This window comes from Artemia franciscana, chromosome 5 (genome assembly GCF_032884065.1).
Source record: "Artemia franciscana chromosome 5, ASM3288406v1, whole genome shotgun sequence".
Classification (NCBI taxonomy): domain Eukaryota; kingdom Metazoa; phylum Arthropoda; class Branchiopoda; order Anostraca; family Artemiidae; genus Artemia; species Artemia franciscana.
Genome location: NC_088867.1, coordinates 25,427,203 through 25,450,795, shown reverse-complemented (window position 1 = coordinate 25,450,795; position 23,593 = coordinate 25,427,203). Strand labels below are relative to the sequence as shown.

Genomic DNA, 23,593 nt, shown 5'->3' with positions numbered 1-23,593 from the left:
TTTGCTACAATTTTAGAGTAACCAATCTGGATTTTCACTCTAGCATCCCAGACAGCACGCTCCCGAAGAGTTTTAAGATTTTTTGTTAGTGTAATATCCAACCACCGGATCGAATCTACATGAGGGATAGAAAAATTTTGAAAAATTAGAGGCCTAGGAGAAGAGGGAACATTGAAAGAAAGATACTCACATTTATCAACATTAAGCGAAAGACCGATTTTAGTAAAAGAAGAAGAAACTTTATGAACCATCTGCGATAGACTGAGTTTAGACCGGCTAATTAGAAGAATGTCATCAGCATAAGCAAGGTAAGAAATATCACTCAAACCAACAAAACACATAGAAGAAATATTCTCAAGAATACCAGAGATACGAAATTTGAAAATACTAGGAGATAACACTCCACCCTGCCGTACGCCCCGACGAACAAGAACATTAGAAGATGAAAGGGCACCATTAGTTTTAATTCGAAGATAAGAATTACTATACCAAAACTTTAGAAGAAAAATAACTGAAAGGTTAATACCGTGACTATAAAGAGAGTAAAGAGCCTGACTATGTACAACACTATCAAAAGCCCTAGAAAGATCAAGAGCACAAATATGAAGACCATACCCTTTAGCCGAAGCATCTTTAAGAAGGAAAGCAAGAGCACGGTGAGCGTACTGGCACCCGATGCCAGACCGAAAACCAAACTGATTCTCCCCGAAATTAGCATTCATACTTATGAAAGGAAGTAGGATGTGTTCAAGGATTTTACTAAAATTACAAGCAACCGTGATAGGCCTGTAAGAAGAACAATCCAAAGGAGTCTTACCTCGTTTAAGTACAGAAGTGACAGTTCCACACAAAAAGCTGTCAGGAACGAGGGAACAACAAAGGCACATTTGGAAAAACAACTGTAAATGGAAAAACAAAGACGGGCAATTTATTTTTAGATGACAAGCACTGATACCATCAATATCAAGAGAACTTGATTTCAATTTCTTAACAGATGCAATTACAGCGTCAACTGAAACGGGAATAATTTGTGCCTGAGTCACGGAAGGCGGGAGAACCGAATCAAGCAGTTTCAAATAAAGCGCGTGCACTGCATAATTCACTTTGGAAAATATAACTGAATAGTGGTCAGACCATGCGGAAGGCGTAATGGGGCAATTAGGATTTGCCGAGTTATTTAAATTAGCTGAATTAATCACTTTGTCCCATTCTTTCTTATTGGTAGGATAGTCTAACCCTTTGTAACGGCTCGATCGCAGACATTTCTTAAACTCACGCTTAGTTTTTTGTTTTATTTCAAACACATTCCCAGCTAATGGTCGACCGTTAGCAACCCATATACGCAGCCACAATTTGGCTTTATTTTTCACACTTTTCAGCTCAGGGTCACACAACCAGATTGGTTTCCTTGTATTTTTCCTCACTCGCTCCTGAGGGACAGCAACCTCCTCAGCGCGTTTTAAACACCACACGATTTGGTTGTAATAATGATTCAGATCGTAATTACTTTTAGTAGGACTAACACTCAGCTGGAGTAGATGAAAAGGTACACGTAAAGAACCAAGGAGAATGGCCAGGGTTGAAATATATAATGGCATATTAACATTTTTCCAATTACTCCGCACAAACCATTTAGAGGCAGGAGCACAAGCCTGGTCAGTACTATCTTTTCTAATCGAAAAGCATAGCGATAAAGGAAGGTGATCAATATCTTGCTCATCTTCGTGGACATGCACTGTTGAAGATGTAATGAACGGGGAACAAATCACGTGATCAATATCCGATAAGCTGCCGGAATTATGCACATACGAGAAAGGTAGATCCTTCGCAATTATTCTGTAATCAGGGAGACAATCAAGTAGGTTCACAGTACGAGCAGAATCACGTTTTACATCAGTGTTCATATCTCCAATAATAATAAATTCGTACCCATTTTTGCTTATACTTTGAAAGAGAGTTTTCAAACTAGAGCATGCTTTGGAGAATTTATTAAGCGATGTCATATTCTTCCCATCGTGAGGCAGGTAAGTGTTTATCAATACGGTTTTACCAAGTCTTATAGCCAATAAATGTTCATCAGAGAAATAGCATGACGGGGACAGAAAGCTGAGCTTTTGTTTTATAATACATGCTAAACCCCCCCGAAGGCCTTCCAAAAGTAGATTTAGCATTTGTTGTGAAAACAAAGTGGGCGGAACTGCGGCGCAGGAAATTAACACTCGTTGCGGTCAAAAGGTGTTCCTGAAAGCATACAATGTCAAACTTACTGTACAGTTCATCAATGGTCAGGTCCTTGTTTTTCGTCCCATTAATATTGAAGGACACGAGTGATACTGATTCAGACATTAGTTTGTTTTCGGTAACTTGCGACTCTCTATCTGAAACAAGGCGAGTCTCTATCTGAAACAAGAGGACCGGCACATCGCGCATATTTTGGTGTAACACTGGGACAAGACGACTGGAGATGGTCAGGGGATCGGTAATTGTTACAGCACCGGGGAATCGCTTTGAACTCATAAACACTTAGGATTTCGTATCCAACTTTGAGACCATATCTAAATGCTTCGACTCTTGATGTTGCATCGGAGAATTCAAGTTTTACTGCAAGCGATTTCCCTAGCCTAGAGGCACCAGAAACACCAGGGCACGATATCAGGTGGGACAGTTCAAAATCAGGCGGGATTCCCTTCAGGAGTCCGTAAAACTTCTTGGTTAGAACTTTCGCAGAAGAGCCAGTAAACGCACCAGTCACCGATAAGCGGAAATCTTCAGCAACTGACTTATCTATATTGATAAACAGTTTGTCACGAACGGGGCGAATGCTAGTGATTGATTCGTGTCCATCAATCTGATCTATCAGATCTTTTCGTTTTATTGGGTCCGAAAGGGTAGATGGAAGGTTCGACACAACAATAGTAGCATGCGAGTCGGGAATTGCAGGTTTCGGCAGTTGCGGGTAATTCAGTTCATAAGCATCCAGCTTGGTGGCAACAACCTTGAGTAGTTGTTCCACACGATTCACCTTTGTTGACAGCCTAGAATACGCGACTGCGGGCAAAACCGGGACCTCGGTTGGAGACTTGATCACATAAATCGGAGTTGATACCTCCTCAGAGTCCAGTTTCTTAATAAAATCAAGAATATCTTTCACATTGTTCGCAGAAGCTTTCGCACCGATGCGCCGGGGGCAATTATCATTAGGCGCAACCTTCGCCCAAAATTCGCTTTTCGCATCAGCAATAACACCGCATTCAAAAAAGTCTATTGCGTGTTGAATAATAGTAGCGTCTTCAATACCTTCTTCCCAGTTGTTTTGCAAAAAGTTCATTACCGGGCAATGCACACACTCGCTGTTATCCATTATCCTTTACTGGGAAAAACCAGTCAAACTGGTCAAAGAGCACGACTGATTCATACTTACGCGTCACTATAATCCCTATTGCGAAATTTTGATTTTCTTCACAAAATTTTTATTATTAAATTATTATTATTTTTATTATTAAATAATATTATTATTTATTAATTATTATTTCTTTTTATTTCTTTCGCTTGTTTTCTGGAATTGATTTGAGTATTGTAATAGGCCATTCTCTGTGCATTAAATCCTTTCTCATGATTGTGAAGATTCGAAATTAATGTCCCCATTGGGTTATGGGTAATTTGCGTAACCCCATTGGGTTATGGGTAATGCGTAATTTGGAAAAACTAGAAAAAATGAAGTATTTTTGACTTACGAACGGGTGATCGGATCTTAATGAAATTTGATATTTAGATTGATATCGTGTCTCAGAGCTCTTATTTACAAAGCCCGATCGGATCCGGTGACATTGGGGGGATTGGAGGGGGAAACCTAAAATCTTGGAAAACGCTTAGAGTGGAGGGATTGGGATGAAACTTGGTGGGAAAAATAAGCACAAGTCCTAGATACGTGATTGACTTAACTGGAACGGATCCGCTCTCTTTGGGAGAGTTGGGGGGGAGGGTTAGTTCTGTAAAGTTAGAAAAACTGAGATATTTTTAACTTACGAAGGAGTGGTCGGATCTTAATGAAATTTCATATTTAGAAGGACCTCGTAAGTCAGATCTCTTATTTTAAGTCCCGACCGGATCCAATGTCATTGGAGGGAGTTGGGGGGCGGGGGCGGGAAATCTTGGAAAACGCTTGAAGCGGTGGGATCAGGATGAAACTTGGTGGGAAGAATAAGCACAAGTCCAAGATACGTGATTGACATAAATGGACCGGATCCGCTCTCTTTAGGAGAGCTGGGGGGGGGGAGATTTATTCGAAAAATTAGAAAAAATGAGGTATTTTTATTTACGAACAGGTAATCAGATCTTTATGAAATTAGATATTTCGAAGGATCTTGTGCTTTAGAGCTCTCATTTGAAATCCCGACCAAATCTGGTGACATTGGGGGGAGTTAGAGGGGAAACCGGAAATCTTGGAAAACGTGAAAATTGAGGTATCTTTGTCTTACGAATGGGTGATCAGCTCTTAATGAAACTTGATGTATAGAAAGATCTTATGTCTCAGATTCGCCATTTTCAATATAAATTGGATCCGGGGACATAGGGGTTAGATGGGGAAACAGAAATCATGGAAACCGGAAATCTTGGAAAACGCTTAGAGTGGAGAGATCGGGATAAAACTGCATGGAAAGTATAATCACAAGTTATAGATACGTGATTGACATAATTGGAACAGATCCGCTCTCTTTTGGGGAGTTGGGGGGGGGATTCCATGTGCTTTGGCGAGTTCGGTGCTTCTGGATGTGCTAGGACGATGAAAATTGGTAGGCGTGTCAGGAACATGCACAAGTTGGCTTGATAAGAGTCTTTTCCCCGATTCGACCATCTGGGGGGCTGGAGGGAGAGGAAAAATTTAAAAAAAACTAGAGGTATTTTTAACTTACGAATGGGTGGTCGGATCTTAATGAAATTCGATATTTAGAAGGACCTCCTGTCTCAGAGCTCTTATTTGGATCCTGGCTGTATTCGGTGATATTTGGGGAGTTGGAGGGGGAAACAGGAAATCTTGGAAAACGCTTAGGGTGGAGAGATCGCGATGAAACTTGGTGGGAAGAATAATCACAAGTCCTAGATACATGATTGACATAACTGGACTGTATCCGCTCAGTTTGGGGGGGTGGTGTTAATTTGGAAAAATTAGAAAAATTGAGGTATTTTTAACTTAAGAACGGGTGACCTGATCTTAATGAAATTTGATATTTAGAAGGAACTCATGTCTCAGAGCTCTTATTTTGAATCCCGACCTGATCTGGTGACATTGGGTGGAGTTGGAGGGGAAAACCAGAAATATTGGAAAACGCTTAGAGTGGAGAAATCGGGATGAAACTTGATGGTTAGAATAAGCAACTGTCGTAGATACGATCTGCTCTCTTTGGGGGAGCTAGGGGGAGGGGTTCCAGTGCTTTGGCGTGTTTGGTGCTTCTGGACGTGCCAGGACGATGAAAATTGGTAGGCGTGTCAGGGACCTACACAAATTGACTTGATAAAGTTGTTTTCCCCGATTCGACCATCTGGGGGCTGAAGGGAGAGAAAAAATCAGAAAAAACGAGGTGTTTTTAAGCTATGAGTGGGTGATCGGATCTTAATGAATGTTGATATTTAGAAGGACCTCGTGTCTCAGAGCTCTTATTTTAAATCCCGACCTGCATATATAAAGTAAAAAATGTGCGTATAAAAAATGTAATTGTTCTAATCCTAAAACAACACCTAAAAATTTTGTGCAGAGGGGGAGGGGCAGGTGTCTTAACATTTACGTTAGATGTTGTCCCGAACTTCAGTAGCTCCCAAAGTTGTTCTTGCTATTGATTCGTAAGGTTTATTTCTAATATTCCCCCGAACTATGAATAAACCCAACGGTCTTTAAAAGCCCTCATTTCATGCCAGTCTTTGATTAGATAATTTATGATGCTTTTGATCTTTCTATAGAGAAAATAAATGAAGTGCCAAAATGAAAATGATGCAACCGGCTTAAACACAACTGATATCTTGCCAATCGGATTAGCATATTAGTGCTATAAAATTACTTGTATCTCTTCAAAGGCGTAGCAATATCATCTCATCTTCAGTAAGTCCATATATAACGTTACCACACGAGGGTTCAATGTCTTTCAACTACTAAGTTTGGGTATTGATCATTTTTTTTTTCTTTTTTTTTCCTTTTTTTATGCAGATAATCTAAATGAAGATTGCCGACTTCGTTAATTCTGGCAAGAAAATTCCCCCTAGTAGTTTAAACTTCTAAATAAGTGCTGATATAGAATAGGTAAATACTAGTTAAGAATCAAGTAATCGTCGTACCTGTGTTTGGGTCCTATCAAGGTCAGTTAGATGAAACAGCTCGTGGTAACAAACTTAAAAGCAGAGAACGATCCGTATCAGTAGAAACCAAAACTATAAAAAAGGAATTTTCATAACAAAGGATCTGTTTTTTATAATGGTTCCAGCCTCACAAAATTTCATTGTGAATCTGCTTTTCAGCAGCTTTTAGTACAAGCATGGGAGAGCGGGAAAAGACTTTAAAAAAAAATTCAAGAGATGCCGTAAGCTGGAAAATAATGTTTTTTAAAAAAACGTCACATTAATCGAAGTTTTAAAAATCTACTACTTTTCTATGATTTTGGTCTGTTAGGAAATAGGAAGGGTTGAAAATAAGGGCTAACCAACTGGTGACAATTTAAATCTGTTTATGGCTTATCGGAAATCTATCGGGAGAGTTATGATATAGTGGTATAATCTGCCTTCTTTTATTTTTAACGTTGTAAATACCCTTTTTTGTAGGGAAAACGCTTTGATAAAACATATATGCTCTAAAAAGAAACTGCATTCCTTTCGCTTCAAAATTATTTGCTTTTCTAAACTTCTCTTATAATTCACAAACAGAAAACGTTGCCAGTTCATGAAAGTCGCTGTTTATTATAGTAAACTGTCTGAACTAACTATTTTGTATTACATGTCAATCTATTTATGGTTATACCAACTAACCATAGTAGACAGCTTGGGTTGTAGTTACTATTGTGCTCCGAGATTTGTGCTCCGAGATTGCACAGGGTTTGGGATCCATATATGTGATAATAAACGACTAGCAGATCTTACAACATCACCCTAATTGAGGCAAACAAGGAAATTTTTTTATTTGTTTTTACTCGCAATGACCATTTTGTTGCATGGTTCTTTGATTCAATATGCTTGGAAAAGTGAACTGAACTTCCGTGGATATCCCCCCCCCTACTTTATCATTAGTAATTCGTTACAACAATGCCGTTAGAAGAAAAATGCATAAAGACCTTGGTACAATAAAATAGAAAACTAATCTTACAAGAATTGAAATTCTTTTTTCATTTTAGCCTTCTGGAATGTCACCTATTTCTCTATCATCATTTACTCCCAATCAAACCAAAGAAGGCCAAAATCAGGATGAACTGTCATATAAGTCGGTAAGGTCTTTCATGGTCCTGCTGGACAATTATTAAATTTGTGCAAATAGGGATAAAAAGAATTGTAATGGGGATGGATGCGTAAGTACGGTTCCTGTGCCCCTTCTGAGCCAATAAGCTAATTTATATTGTCGGATCTCTGACTTACTTGACTTTTTTCATGCCCCTTGTTCTTGGGTATGTAGAGGCTTAGGAAAACAGATTATTTGATTGTGACTTGTGAGAAGGGCCAGGAACAATTTTTAGACTTGGAGCTCATTACTGAGACTGGTTTAGAGGTCTAAGAGGTCGCAAAATTCAAATTGGGTCCACGAGAGGGACAATTATGGGAGGAAACGGAATTGCCCCTGAAATCTGTGGTTTCCTTATTGCTATGCTGTACCTATACAATTTGTTTTCTTTTTTTTTGTTTTTTTTTTTGCTGTCAAGATTACCCGAATTGATGTAGCAAAACCCTTCTTTGTTGTAATTTCTGTTCGTTTAAGTTTGACTTGATTATTCGTTTGAATTTCTGCTCGTTTTATGATTTGTTTGTTCATCTATTTGAGTATTCGTAAACGTCAAGTTGGTAAATCATACCCTGTTCGTCTAGCTTGGTTTCCGGAAATTTATATACCATCAAAGCATTAGTATATTTTGTTTAATCAAAACTTAAAGATACTTATGTCTCCTCATACTTGAGGATTAGAAGAATATAAACGATTTAATTATATTGCGAGAGCAAAACTTTTGCTGTGTACTTTTATCTCTTGTTTAGAATAGAAAGATCTGGCCTACTCAGCGAGCTGGCATTCTATATTGAAGTTAGACTAAATACTAAAGGGACCTAAAATGTATAGAGGTTCTTTGGACCAATCGTCGAGATATATTCTTAAGATAATAAATAGAACAATTTAGAGGTCCAAACTAGGAATATTTTTTTGTAGGTCCAAAAGTGCGACCATCTCAGAACAGTATCACAATTGTCTTCTAAACCCTAACAGTTTACTTGTTGCTAATGAAATTAAAGCTTACGGTGTACATATTAGTGATATTAGAAAGTTGGTGCTCGGCAAAAGAAAATCAGCTTTGAAACTAAGGGAGATACACTTTTTTTTTCAAATACTGAATAGTGATTCTTCATTAGCTAAATAAGTTATATGACATCAGCCATTGAATATAAATATTGGCTCAGGAAATACAGTACTGTATTTTGAAACATCTGAAAATTGACAGCTTTATTGTTGTGGTACGTATCAGTAAGAAAAAAATAAATAAATTAAAAAATAAATCCGAAAACGACTCTCTTCTGTGCAAAAATGAGCTTAGTCCTGACTTGTTGTAAAGACAGTCCAAGTCGACGTTGATCTTAATGCAGCATGGGGACAAAAGTTTCCGGGGGAAATTTTCCAAAGGGGGAGGGGAGGTAATCTCTGTTTTAAGTTTTGATGCTGCTCCTTACTTTCTGGTTTTGGAACATCCAGTAGCTATCATTTGGAAATTGTGTGCATTATGGATTTGGAGATGTTTTGATATAATCAAAAGACGCTTAGTTTTACCTTAATGCTTTTTCTAATATGTGTAAATGAAATAAGGTAAGTCACAAGTAAAAAATCAAAAGACTACGAAAAATTACTTGGGTAATGTGTATTTGTCGCATTAGTCCCTGCAGCATCGTCTTATCTGATTTTTGTTGATTTCGCTGATTGAATGTTTTTTTCTTCTTTTTATTTGTTATTACTCCCTCTTTTTGCTTTTTTTATATGGGTTATAAATAGATAAATTACATCGTATTTATTAGGTTTAAGCTGTGTTTATTTTTTTGTTAGTTTGATTGTGAGTGCACCGACAGTATGATGTTTTTAAATTTTATTTTAAATTTGTAATAAATAGAAACTGAACTGAACTAAAAAAATTGTTATCAATTATATCGATTTTCAGCCACCTGCTATGGAGTTAAAACCAATAGATTCATCTGATACTGTTGAAGTACATTTCCGATCACCTGCTGATTCGCCGCACTCAGCTGAAGAGCTTCCCAGTTCAAAAAGCTCCGGAATCCTGGGACCAGCGACTCCTCTGTCGCTAGTCAGTCAAGGTTCATTGGAAGGCATGGATGTAAATTCTGGACCTGTATCCCCAGCACAGAAAGATGAACCAATGCAAGAGCCTGATGTCGTTTCTTTTATGGCTGTTGAAGAGGAAACGGCAAAGGAAAGGTAACCTCTTTTTGGGTGTTTTCATAACCCATTCGTAAAAGGGGTGGGGGTGGTCCTATTGTTCAATCCTCGCTATGAGAATCCTTGTGATTTCGTTATTACTCTGTTGCAGAATCTGCCTTATATTTTTAATCAAAAACCATATAAACCCTTATTAACAGCTTCGATGAAAGTTAAACACTATCTGTAAAATATTTTCTCAACGTGTTTTCATTTTCTGCAGTCCTAATTTGATCATATACGTATTTTTCAATGATTTGTCAGTTGTCAAAATCTAATAATTTTGGACCGTTTGCTAAAAAAAAAAAAAAAATCGGAATGATCATGACTTGCAAAAGCTGTAACGCGTCTGTTTGTGCGAATTTGGGGACAAGGAAATTTGTGGGAAAATGGGCTTAAGAGCCTCACTTCAAACCCCCTTTATTCGCAGGGATTGAATATACTGCTATGGTTGATTTCAAGGTAACATGTTCGTCTTTCTATTAAAAATATATTTCTGAAGCATCTTTTTTTCAACAGGTTGTATGTGTATAGTAATAATAATCGTTTTCATTACCTACTAAAAACATAAAAATATTACTTTGCAGAGTACAAAGAAAAAGAAACAACAGAATAATCTCACTAGCCTAGGTATACACAACAAGTCACTCAATTGCATTAAAAAAAAATGTGATTCGGATCAAGTTAATTGTGGAAAGCTACCGACAGTCCCGATGAGGTGAGACTCGGGTCAGCCCGTTGAATATCTACGAGTAATCATTCGATCACGGGCCCAAATTAGAATTCCCAGCAAAAACTTCCCATACTTAAAAAATACTATGAATCACTTCTTTATTCTTATCCGTAAATAGCCTGCAAAAAGGCGCTAAAGACAGTATATGTGCGACCATAAACGCGTTATAAAGGGGGCCATCACAGTACTGTTATAGAGAGTCTTAGCTCTCATAAGCGGTCCATAAGCGCTGGTGTCTTAGAACTAAAATGTTCAAGAAGCGCATCACGAGTTCTTTTCAAATGTGACGAAACGGCAAACCTAAAAATCGTGTAGTAGGCACATAACGCATAATGTGCAGCTCTTCCCTGGGGTTGCACGGATCTTATCGTCCTCGCGTTTTTTTCTTTCTATCTTTGCAGTGTTCTGATTAAATTAGCAATTTTGAAACATTGATCGACTGTTGTAATGGGCAACAGGGGCAGGTGGAGCATTTAAGGATTACCAAGTTGCGTTCTGGTCGGTTTTTGCAATTAGAAAAAGCACTAGAATTTATACTTTGTAATTGAATCCGCCTTTCTATTAGTTTTACAACCGTCTATTCAATTAAGTGAGGGCGGAAAGACAAATAATACTAGGATACTCATCACTCAGATAATATAAGTTTCTTTAATTGATTAGTCCTATATTAAGCAAGGAATTACGGCTAAGGTAACAAGGATTACCAGTAGCTGGCTCAGTGTAGATGAAGGAGTTGAGTAGGGGGTGTTTGATTGTTATTTTTGATATGGATTGTTTTGATAAATTTCAATACAGAATTCTGCATTTCCTCAGGAAATGCAGAATATGCTATGAGAGAACTGGTATTAGATGGAAGGCAAAACTCTTGATGTTGAGTATACTCTTGACTTGTGTGTTCTAACTAAAGCTGCTAGTGAAATAAAATGATTCTTGAAAGTTTATTGAGTTCAGTAGGTTTGAAAATCAATGCTAAGACGACTGATTTGCTTACATTATGGTAATAAATGGGGGTAAGAGATGATATTTGGTAATGATATGATTACATTTCCTAGACTGTCTAATTGATAATGATGGTGGAGGCAATGAACATCTAAAAAATAGGATAATTAAGGTGCAGTTTAGCCAAGGTTTTCTTCATTCCAATTTGCAATTAAAAATGTTCGTAAGAATTAGATGATAAGTCTAAAACTGAGAAAAGGACACAAGAAGCCTCGGTAATGACTGTCGTTAGGCAGACTCTGAAAAATATATGCCTAGAACAATTGAATGAAAACATTATAGGTGTTTTACAAAGGAATTTCCTTGCAATAGTTTATGGTGCTCTGAGCAACTGAATGTCAAAAGAGTAGCTCTACCAAAAATCGGCTCAATTCCGCTTTCAAAGTTTTAATGATGAAAAAATTAAGATATTTACATCACATTTTACTGATGATAATCTTTGGTGCGTTTTTGTGTTCTATTCGCACTTTTTTGGCAATCCAGCTGGTGTTAGCTAACTTTCTGCAATGGGTTGGGAGGGAGCAGAGAATGAAGCTCTGAATGAGGTGGGATGGGGTGTTGGCTTTTGCTGTGGTGAAGTGTTTGTAGTTGTAGTAGCAAACTCCATGCTTATGTAACCCAATCTGAACGTCAATCAAGCTTCAATTTATATTATTGTTCAAAATCTTCTTTTAATGCACTTGGAAACGAAACGAAATGATATTTAATGCCAATGCTTCTAATTTTTATTTCCCAAAAAATTGTAAAGACTACTTTAGATCCCCGTAAAATTATTTTTGAAAATTTTTAGACTTACGAATAACGAAATATTATAATGTAGATATTTTTTTGTCTGTGGTTAGGTCTGAAAAGCTATAGAGGCTGCCAAAATCTCTAGAAGACTAGATCACTTACTAATCCATTATTTGCATCTTCTTCTTCTTCCTTTTCCAGTTTCAACTCTTTTTTAACTTAAAATTTCCTTTTTCAGTCGACTAAAATCTATACCAGAAGTTGATACAGGACCTGTCGACTCAACCAGGAGTATCCCTAGTCCTCCTTATATATCCAACCAGATGATTACGGATTTACCTCCTTCCAATTCTGAGTTTGAAATTACCGTTGAAGATATTTTTTTGTTGTGTGACTTATTTTATTTACCATTTGAACACGGAACTGAAGGATTAAAACTTTTGCAAGAGTTCTCTTGGCTTAAACAAAATAGTCATTTATTAAATGAAGGACATAAAGGAAAAGGTGCCTCTTCTCCTAGTCGTGAGGTATGATCTATAACTTGCCCTATCTGCATCTTTTCACTATTACTGCTATTATTTCAATTTCTTTCGTTTGTTTGAATTTTTGTTATATTCCCATGTTGCTTGTTTTCATTTGACGTGCTATTGGTCAATAAGGCTTTGGCGCTCAAGTTAGGCAGAATTCTGATCTGACAGAAATTAGTTCCTTTTAACGTTCTTTTACTTTCCTTTTTCTTGAGGTAAGCAAAATCTTTGACAAATTCGCCCGTTTAACATAATACTTTCGCTTCTCTAAGGGAAGAAGTCCGGGAGAGGGAGGAGGTTAAGTCGGAATTTCTCGATATTTGAAATAGGTTGAATTTTTTCCCTCGTGCCAAAACTAATCTGTTTTTATTAGCCTTTTCCTGTTTTTCTTCTTTTTTCTTTCATTTTTCCTGGGCATTTGGAGAAAGACTTAGGATGATGGATGTAGGAAATTGATTGAGTTAACTTCCTGTACCATGTGTGTTTTCGTAGTTTGGATGGAATTATATTTTTTTGATGCCTTATTTGAACTGCTACTGTGGAACACCTGAGTTGAATTTTTGAAGCGCCATGGAAATGCCACCAATATTAAAATGGAAATGTTACCGTTAGAAATGTCATCGCTGAAATTTATTAGAAGGTTTTATTTCTGCTCCCCCAATGTACATGAATCTTTGTTATATCTTCATTAGGGTTAATTCGTTCAGTTTTTCCTATCCTTTATTGAGGGTCAAAAACTTCACCTTCAATCGATGGTGACTAATATAGTCCTTCTTTGTTGAAATTATTATTTAAAAATTTGTTTATATTAATCGTAGTTGTTATCGTTAAATCCTAATTGTGATCCTCAATGATAATCATAGGAATATCGTGTTTTTTTTTCAAGGGAACTTCTTTTATTTCTCTTTGTTAAAGAAAACTCCAGAAACCCTGAGGAATGTGTAGGGGTGAAAATCCTGAATTTGAGAAGACTGTGGCAAAAGGTAATTAAGAGAGGCTGAGAGGTAAACAGGGTAAAAATCTTTTATAATTCATTGTGCAGAGTAAAAAAAAAAAAAAAATGTCAAGAAAAAGGAAAGGTTTAGCATTAATGAGAACCAAATCGATGTTTTGGTATTTTACCTTTAGCCCTTTACTCAACATCCCAATATGTGTAAAACGCATGTTTTCCTGTATTCATGGGCTTAATTCGAATTATTAGATTAAAGTAGACGGTAAGCAGATGTATTCTTGATTTCTGCTCCCAGACTTTACCAGAAATATGTTGTGTTCGTTGTGAAATTGTTTACTTGTTATGTGGTTGTTTGATTGTCGCTTCGTTTGGGAAAATTGTGTTTAAAAGAATAGATGAGTGGTCTTTGAGTCTATTTCCCTGCTTTGATGCAATATTCAGCTGTTTATGTTAAAAATCAATAGAAATGTTTGATTTTGGTTGCCTCTCAACCTTATTAAACATCTGAGTAGTAAGGGAAAAGGCTACTTAATAGATTCTTTTGCGACGAAGATATTAGCATGACTCTCTAAATTTATGAACACAGTTAAATCTAAATATAATATGAATAAATGTATTATGAATAAAAAAAATCATGTCCCATCCTAATCTTGGATCTCTAGCCACAGGTTTAAAGCAACTTGACGTCGTAAAATCCCGGGCTCGGTTAAAATCACTGAGCCCTAAAATTCCAGTGATTAGGAATTTATTATTATTGCTGTGTTTGTATAATAACATTGCCAGCACGCTTTTTTTCGCAGCCTCTTTATACTCATTAGCGACATCTATTTTTTAAATAAATCTAATTATATTTTGTGTTTTTTACTTGCAGGTCCGCGAATGGCACGACAGAGCATCCAGATTTGATGAAATGTCTCGGGCGTTAAATAGGCTTTTCACAAGATTGACCTATATTAATAATAGAGAACTACTTTATGATCTTTATCCGTATGTGTGGGACATGCGAGGAGTAGTTTCCCTCCTTAACGCCTACGTCAAGTGGCTTGGTAAGTGTTTGGGAGGTAAGGGCCTCATAGGTCATGGATTATGGATTGGGATGGATTCATGGAGATGGAACGGTAAGATAAGACACTCGATGTGTATTTGGGTCTAGAAAGGTCTACTTATCCGACTAGGCTTAAATTTCTTGGAAGTAGTCCCAAGAAAAAACAACATCAGCCGAGTATGTGCAGTCATTAAGTGTAAATAGTTGAACTGTAAATAATAGCTTCTTAGATCATGGTTTTGGATTGATTCATGGAGATTGCACTGTAAGTTGAGACACTAAGAGTATGTTTGTGTTTAGAAAGGGCTACTTATCACTCATTCATTTTCTGGATAAAATCCATCAGTAAAACTTGAGTTCACGCTCAAACGGCTGAAGGTAGTATAGCTAGGGTAGTATAGTTGCCAATCGAAAACAATATGGCATAGGACTGTGTTCGCTGATGGTCCTTTTTCCAAGGCTACGGACTTTGAGTAATCCTGGCCCTCATCCATGCTGTTACGTTACAAGAAATACTTAGGTACGATTACAACTATTGTCTTTTGATTATCTTATTTAGTAAAGAGTAATTTTTACCTGGAACCCTAGGCCTCATGAGTTTCGTGCAAGTCTTTATTAATTTGTCAAAACCGTGCATTGGAACTTTTTTTTATAACGGTCCAATTACAAGAGTTTCCCGATTAAACCATCCTGATTGTATTCTCCTTTTTTTATTCACTGAAATATCTCTTTGTAGAATGATGTTCCTAATGTTGGCTAGTATGAAAAGTTTATCTATGTATGTTGAAGGGTACTTTTTTAAGATGATGGTCATTTTAAAAGATGATTGAGCTCTTTGGAATCCTTTAGGGTTCCAAAGGCATTTCGTGGAGAGAGTGAGGAGGGTGGAATATCGAGCTTTCTGTTTATGATTAGATAAAAAAAATTACTTAAAAGTAGAGACTGATTTTTAAGCTTAAAATAAACTGGATCCACCGTAAATATGAAGGGCAAGAGTTAGCCTCCCCCCACTCTCAAGCCTCAGGAGCATAAATTTAAATTGCGCTTCAATGAAAATAGTAAACAGTTTCAAGCATACTTTTTTGAACAATTTATTTTAAATTAAAGTAAAAAACAACATCGATCCACTACTGCTACTAGCCGCTTGAGGCCAACAGAGCTACGCATGCTCCTCTTCCATCTCAATCTATTCAAAGCCTCTCTTTACAACCTCAAAAGAAGTTCCAATTTCAATTAACTGCTCCCTTACAGCCTCCTCGCACCCCTTTACAGCTTACTGTTTGAAATATGGTCGGTCAGACGGGTACCCAAAAGAATCCGGAGGTAGTTCCTAAGGAAAAAAAATGTAACAAATTTTCTGTTTGTCTGAGCGCCCAATTTTCAGAACCATATTTGAATACTGTCATCGCTGTAGCTTCTAATATTCTAATCTCGGTTCAATAACTTATCTAAGTCTTCTTCCAACCTTTTTTTTACTGTGAAACTATCCCTTGGCTATTCTATATTTAGCATCTCCGCTGCATCCATCGTATTTGCTGATAATACTACCTAGGTAAGTGAAGCTATCCTGTGCGATCGGTCTTCTCCTTACCTAACATCACTTCTTCACCTTAACTTGTTCCCAGTCTAAGTCACTTTGCCTTCTTAAATATTAAATCTTCAAACATATTCTTCCGCTCTGAACTCTCAAAACCTCCAAACAATCATTCATTTTGCTAATGTTTTCATCTAGAACAATCAAATCCTGGTTGATAATTTAAGTGTAGGAGAGTTTTGCTTTCGCTTTTGATTCTATTCTCTCCTATTGCCTATGTCGGTCTCCTTAGGACAAATTCCATCAATTGAACCATATTGATGGGGTTAGAAAGCAGCGCTGCTTAAGTCCTGATTCAGTACGAAACTAGCTACTAACCTCGTTTACTACCTTAACTGCTGCAATGTAATTTTTGTCCATAGTATTAATCACTTTAGTGTATTTATCTGGTATACCATGCAAGGATAGAACCTTCTTTAAAGCTCTTATATCGATTGAATTAAATGCTTGCTCATAATCTATAAAACTGAAGACGAGAGGGGTCTTATAGCTCAGGCACTTCTTAATTATTAATCTAAAAGTAAAAATTTAGCCGATGCTTTCTCCCCACCCCCCTTCCTAAAACCATACTTTTGTTTTCTTAAAACTTTAAGTCTCCACCTCTAAAGTGATTTGCTTCCTACAGAAAGCAAACTAATGCCTCTATAATTACGACACTCACTCTTATTACCTCTCTTATAGAGGGGTTTAATTAGAGTTTTCCTAAAATTGGTAGGTACTTCCTCTTTTTCAAAACCAATATTGATAATCTGCAGTATTTTATCTCAAACTGCACATCTACCATAACTAAAGCTCATTTACCACACTATCAGCGCCTGTGTCATTATTACTTTTTAATGTTTTTGGTACTGTCTCTGATTTTTCCTCCCAAAATAAACCTTCCTTCAGTTTCAAAGTGATACAAGCATTTTTCTTCCTTTTCTGAATCATTTCCTGTAAATTTAGTACGGTTTAGCGCATTCTAAAAATGCCCCCCCCCCTCTCATCTCTCTTTAGATATTTACTTGTCACTAATTGTAGCCTCGTTCCTATCTTTAACGCGGACAAGTCCAGATTGGCTACTCCCTCTCAATTTTCTAACATGCAAATAAAATATTTTGCTTTTATGCCGCGTGGCTGCATCTTCCAGATCTTCAGTATTTTTGTCCATGGCCTCCGCTTCACATCTCCTAAATTCATATTTTAATGCTTTCTCCACTTTCCTTACATCTCTCTTGTTTTGATATGATTTATCACTCAAATACTTCTTGTACAAGCATCTCTTCATCTTTACTAGACCTAAAGCATTTTCACTAACATTCCTAGCGTTTCTAACATTTCTCCCTAAGGCACCATCTGTTATTTCACAAACTATATCTTCTAAAATTTTTCTATTCATCTTCTTCATTGTTAAATTCTAGACTATCTAGTTTAATATTCGAGTGTTCCTGGAAAGTTTCTCTAAAACTCCCATCCTGGAGTCCACCAATGTCATAACTTCTCGGAAGGTAGTTGCCCTTTCTAAATTTCAGTTATAGTTTTACCCTTGACACTACTTGATGGTGATCTTTGTTTTTAACGTCAGTAACACCACGCCTATATACCCTAGTATCTTGTATTGATCCTCCCAGTCGTCGGTTTACAATAACATAATCAATACGGCTGGCCGCATTAATTACGGGCTATTTTATGACGAAATACTGTATTGGCTCTAACTCTATTGTTATGTCTATAAAATTGCAGCAGTATATAACTTTTACTATTTCCTTTGCCAACAAAAATTTCCTTAGACTAGTGACATCGTCTATCCCTGTTTCTATCAACCTGTGCATTAAGATTTCGTATTAAAAACACCATCATTCTATCTGGGATCCTGTCTATTTGCTCTTGTAGCAATAACATACATTACAAATAACATTTACAATAACATAATCAATACGGCTGGCCGCATTAATTACGGGCTATTTTATGACGAAATACTGTATTGGCTCTAACTCTATTGTTATGTCTATAAAATTGCAGCAGTATATAACTTTTACTATTTCCTTTGCCTACAAAAATTTCCTTAGACTAGTGACATCGTCTATCCCTGTTTCTATCAACCTGTGCATTAAGATTTCGTATTAAAAACACCATCATTCTATCTGGGATCCTGTCTATTTGCTCTTGTAGCCTAAAGTAAAATCCATCCGAGTTGCTACTTTCTCTATCAGTCGGTACTTTTTAGTCATAAAATGAGCAACTAGCTTTCTATCATTACCACATTCCTAACGTAAGTAAGACTTAGCAGCTTCCTTGTTCATCATGAGGTCTACTCCCTGTCTATATACCACCCTTCCTGCATGAGTATATAAATTTTATATTGCCTAATTTCATGCTTCCTATCCTTGTGAAATGGATTTTTAAAGCTTCTTTCAAGTCCAATTTAAAACGTTTTAATTCTTCAGTCGTCAATACTATAGTATTTTTTAACGTTGTAACATTTCAAATTGTAATTTTCATATTATTTGGATCATTGAAATTGTTATGGCCACAGGAAAAGCATTGGATCCCGAACCAGTGCTGGACGGAAACCAACACGTCCTCTCAAGTCTACACGAAGTGCTTAAGCCGGCTTAGAACAGCGACAGCAAGAAGGCTCTGGGATCTTTAATATTAATGGAGTCTTTCTGTGCCACATCTCGGCCGCAACATGGTTTTTGTGTATGGGGGAGGATAGATTGTTTTGCCTCCCACGTCAACATCCTGCTCTTTACGCTAAAATTTAGCTAATGCTAAACCAATTGCATTTAAGAATGCTAAAATTATAGCCAGTTGGTGATTAATAGTGTTTTATTTACAAATTGTCTTTCAAAACATTTAAGAGGATTCGATACCTTAAACATCATTTTGCGAGTCACAACATTGGCTTAGTGTCTCAAAGGCAAGGGTCCATTAGTGAATTCTTCCAGAGGAGTGCTTATCATAGAAACTTATTTAGAATTTGCGATTTGATTATGAAATTTAACTGAAAATACAATGGAATTGTGTGAGGAGCCATTTCTCAGGCACCACAGAAAAATTGGAAGAGCTGTCAAATTGATCAAATGACATTTCTTTTTGAGGTATTTTTTGGCATTTTCCTAGCATGTGTACTTGAATATTTTTAGGGACAAGCCTTTCCTGAATTTTAAAAAGAAAATTCTGCTCCGTTTAATCGAAAAAACCAAATTTACAATTCCTAATGATATTGGTTTCCCCTAAAACAAAATATTTCTATCTCTGGCACAAAACAATAGAAGTTATAAGGTTTTCCCAATATGTCAGGGAAAGTAGGTATCAGCTTTGTTTTCTGCCGTTTATTCGATCGCTTGTCCAAGCTTATGGCAAGACCGCCAAATGAATTCTAAATAATTTGGCCATAGAAACTAAAAAAGTTTATAATGGACGAGACAGGGTGATTATATAAGGTACCGAATCCCTTTAAACTAAGCTTCTAATTTTTTTCCAGTCACTGTGGAGAAGATAGGGGTGGACTGAGGTGTTTGGCAACACCCCTGATATACATACGTATTGTTAGAATAACATTTTGGTTCTATCATTTTTTCGTTTTTTCTTTTCTTTTTTGCTGCTGATTCCACTTTTTATTGCAAGGAAGTGATAAGGCTTTAACCTTTGTAGTTTTTATGGGATGTGTGGACCTTAGTCTGGACTGATGAATATGAAATTGTGTTTTGGAAAGCTTTTTGCCTTGGTCAAGAATAGTTTTTGCTTGCTCTTGAGCCGGATTCTACATTTGAGCTGATATGGGGTTTTATAATGAATGTCATTGAAATTATCTGAATGTGTTCCTCTGAGCTTTGTTTCTTTGAGCCAGTTTTCTTCTTTTGAACGAAAAGATCTGTTGAAGCAGTTAAGCAAAATGGCACCAGTTTTAAATTGAAATTAAACTAAAATCTTAAAGTATTTAAAATTTACGTCCGTTCCCTGGTCTAACTGCCAACATATTTTTTAATGATAAATACAAAAATTTAGGGATCCAAAAGGATTTTTTTTCAAGGTTTCAAAATTGGCCGGCTCCGGTAACGAACCATTTCTAGTTTTGATTTCGGTTTAGTTTATTATTACATTTTCTGGTTTGGAACGGAGGCAGGGGAATGGCATTTCAAGTGCCTCTTAAAATCAAATACTTCTCTAATTGCCAAAGAAACTTGAGCTTCCTTTTTGCTCCTTTCTTAGAAGTAATCTTAGAAAGTTGGTCCATGGCAAAAAATAATCGACTTCTGGATCAAGAGACACAATTTTTTAACACTGATCCTTGAAGAGCTGATTAAGCATATTAGATTAGTTTTTATGTGTGTGTAAAATTCGTCCATGAGATGCACATTTTGAGAACTCTAAGAGGTGATGATTTCATTGATGTGGAACATGCCACCCCCCAAAAAAAAATCGGATAAGGGTTCTGTGCTAAAACGAGCCAAACTTTTTTTTGTGCAAACATGAGCTTGATGCACTATATCCCTCTAATGTCACCGCTCCTCTCATTACCGACAATTTTTTTTTGTAGAAAGACGATAATGGTGAATTTTTTTTTGAAACAGCATTACAATTTTTTTTAATCTACATGTTAAGAGAACCAAAGTGAATAGCCCTTGTAACAACCTCCCTCCCTCCTCCTCGTCCTGCTGCCCACTCTATAGCTGAAATACCGTATGCTGCAACTTGTTTGGGCCAAAACCATGCAAGGATCTTTTAACTCTGTGATAAAGGACCCGAATCAGACCATGGCCTTTCCAGCCCCCACCTTGTTTCTTCACAGCCAAGTTTTTGTAAAAATGCAGGTACTTCGGATATAGTTTAGACCTGAATAATACAGTTATTTTTGATCAGTTTTCTTGAAGATAGGAAGCGGGCCAGTGGGCTCTATTCGCTCCTCTTGCCAATTTTTTGCAGAAAGGTGGACATGTTGCTCCTGGTTTTACCCCGAATCACACAAAAAGTTTCAATCGGTATGTTCGGAGGACTAAAGTAGAATAAAGGGCCCTCCAATAGCGGGCGCAAAGGACCGCTGCTTTACTGGATCGATTTTTGTTATCAGGTAAACGGATTGATGGAAATAATGACGTAAAATAAATGAAAAAAGATCATCCTCTATCGGTAAAAAAATGGAATAATTTTGAAAGCAAAATTACCGAAACCAGTCTGTAAAAGTGACCAGCCGGTCTGAAAAATTTATTACCCCCCCCCCAATTATTATGGTTTGTGACGCCCCTGCCTCCAATACGTGCCAGTTTTTGTCTTAAAAGTAGAAGCTTGCGCCTTATTTGAAACAAAATCTGACAAAAATTAGTTGTTTTTTTTTTATTAGAGGACCAGGATCTGTTGGTCCTCCAATGCTCTATCCCTCCTGCCTCTAACTTTTTAGCACAAAGGTAGGCATGTTGCATCTTGTTTAAACTGTAGACAGGCAATGATTTTTCAATATATAATAGAGAAAAGTAAGTATGTTATTCCTTTGATATGTATGTTGTCAAACTTTTCATTTTTAGAGTTTCGTTATTTCAATTTTAGTTAATCCCAATTAGACTTTCGTTAATCCTGAATATTAACTTAGAGAAAATATGTTTTAATCCACATATATTTATTGTATAAAAGTTTTTATTCTCTCATCTGGGATTAAGAATTGCATAATCGGAGATCTACGCAATTTCTCAATGTGTTTTTCATAATTAACTTTGTTTATCTTTTACTTCTTTAACAATGTGTGGAATTTAGCACACACTATTTGGTCTCTATATATGTTTACATACTTTGAGTGTTTTCCTTTGTAGAGGTATATTGACCAAATAAACTGTAATTTATTTGTGTTAAGAGTGATGCGAATGTGTCATTGGGATTTCAACCTTGTCCTAGGCCTTGATTTTCTGAAGAAATTTATATTCCTCCATATTTGTGACATTTAAACCTTTTCATTTTTCCTGGTCAAAGAATAATGACTTAGTAATAGCTGACTTATAGCCAGTATTCTAATTAGTGATTTATAGCCAACTATTTATCATTTTCATTAATTGTCTCTACAACTTTCGACACAATATAAATATATGTCGAAAGGAAAAGGGGATTTTTTTTTTTTTTTTTACAGAAACTGAAAACTAGGTGGAGTTGGCTATTCTCTAATTTTGATCAAGTTAATTACTATGGATTGAAGAAAGTTTATGTCTAAACTTTTTTATTGGTACTTGAGCATGAATGACGACAGTAATGATCAAAGTTTTCCCCATCATATGTATGGGAACGTTTTTAGAAAAAAAATGTTTAAGTGTGCATCATTTTTCTGCGAGTATGTACAGGTTTATTTAATAATTCCTTTGAAATTTTGACGCTGACTCTTGTGCTCCCATGAAGGGGGGGGGGGGCACCTAGAGTATATGTCACAAAGATTCGCCAAATGGCCAACAAATATATATAAAAAAAACTGTTCCAAGTAAAGAAGTAAATGCAAAAAAAAATCAAGTAAAAAAGACACCTTTTTCTGTTGCATCTTTCCTTACTTGTTCTTATGTTTTTATGTTTATTTTTTTTCGTGCATATTATTGGAAAAGTATTATTTTTGAATAGAATAAGATTGATTTTGCGCTTATTAAATTGTATTAAGTGTAATTTGGTCTTTTTTTTCAAATCCTTGAATTTACATCTATGTTGAATGAATTTGTTTTGACTTTTTTTGTTCTCTGATTTTGTTATTGTTTTATGGCAGGTTTCAATAAATCATCAAACGAATCATTTGTTACTGGAGAGGAAGAGCCCTGGGTTTTCCGTGGTGGTTTGGCAACAGATCTGCAGGTAAGCTATACAGAGCGCGCTATAGTTTTCCTTTTTCGAAACATATCCTGCCTAAAGATCGCACATAGGTATGGCTTTTTCCAAATTACGTTGACCTACCTTCTTCTTTAGTCAAAGATCATGCATGTACGGACGACAATTGGCTGGAGGATTTAGGAAAGTTTATTTTTTTTTCGAGTGCATAAAAAAAAATATATAAAAAACAGATACCCCCTCCCTACCCTCATAGATCTTGAAAAAAAAAAATCGAAAAAGCCTGTATTTTGGTGAATTGGTTTTCACTTCATACGTGGCTTATCTAAGTAAATAGTTATTCTTCGTAGTTGCTAATAAACATGATGTTGTTGTACACAGCCCTATAGGTAGGCGGACAAAAGGGGAAATATTTTCCCTTAAGCCTCGGATTAAATCCGCTTGTGTAACTATCTCTAAATTTATGGATCCAGGCCTATATCCATTTTATTGTGCTTTCACTGGAACCCGTCTGGATTTATATTCAGGGTGCGTTTTTTCTTCAATAGAAAGAGTTGTATTTTATGAATACTGGTG

General features: G+C 36.4%; 1 protein-coding gene across 7 annotated transcripts in view; it reads left to right on the top strand.

Moving 5' to 3' along the window:
• Positions 1–23,593, top strand: part of LOC136027158 (protein O-GlcNAcase-like) — a 114,993-nt gene that overhangs the window by 40,771 nt on the left and 50,629 nt on the right. For 3 of the 7 annotated variants that reach the window (XM_065704143.1, XM_065704142.1, XM_065704148.1), the window contains exons 9-13: positions 7,374–7,463; positions 9,384–9,661; positions 12,364–12,652; positions 14,476–14,722; positions 22,959–23,044. In XM_065704143.1, the coding sequence (XP_065560215.1) occupies positions 7,374–7,463; positions 9,384–9,661; positions 12,364–12,652; positions 14,476–14,722; positions 22,959–23,044 (990 nt within the window). The remainder of the gene's footprint in view (positions 1–7,373; positions 7,464–9,383; positions 9,662–12,363; positions 12,653–14,475; positions 14,723–22,958; positions 23,045–23,593) is intronic. The other 4 variants (XM_065704147.1, XM_065704145.1, XM_065704149.1 and 1 more) reach the window with 2 other exon arrangements.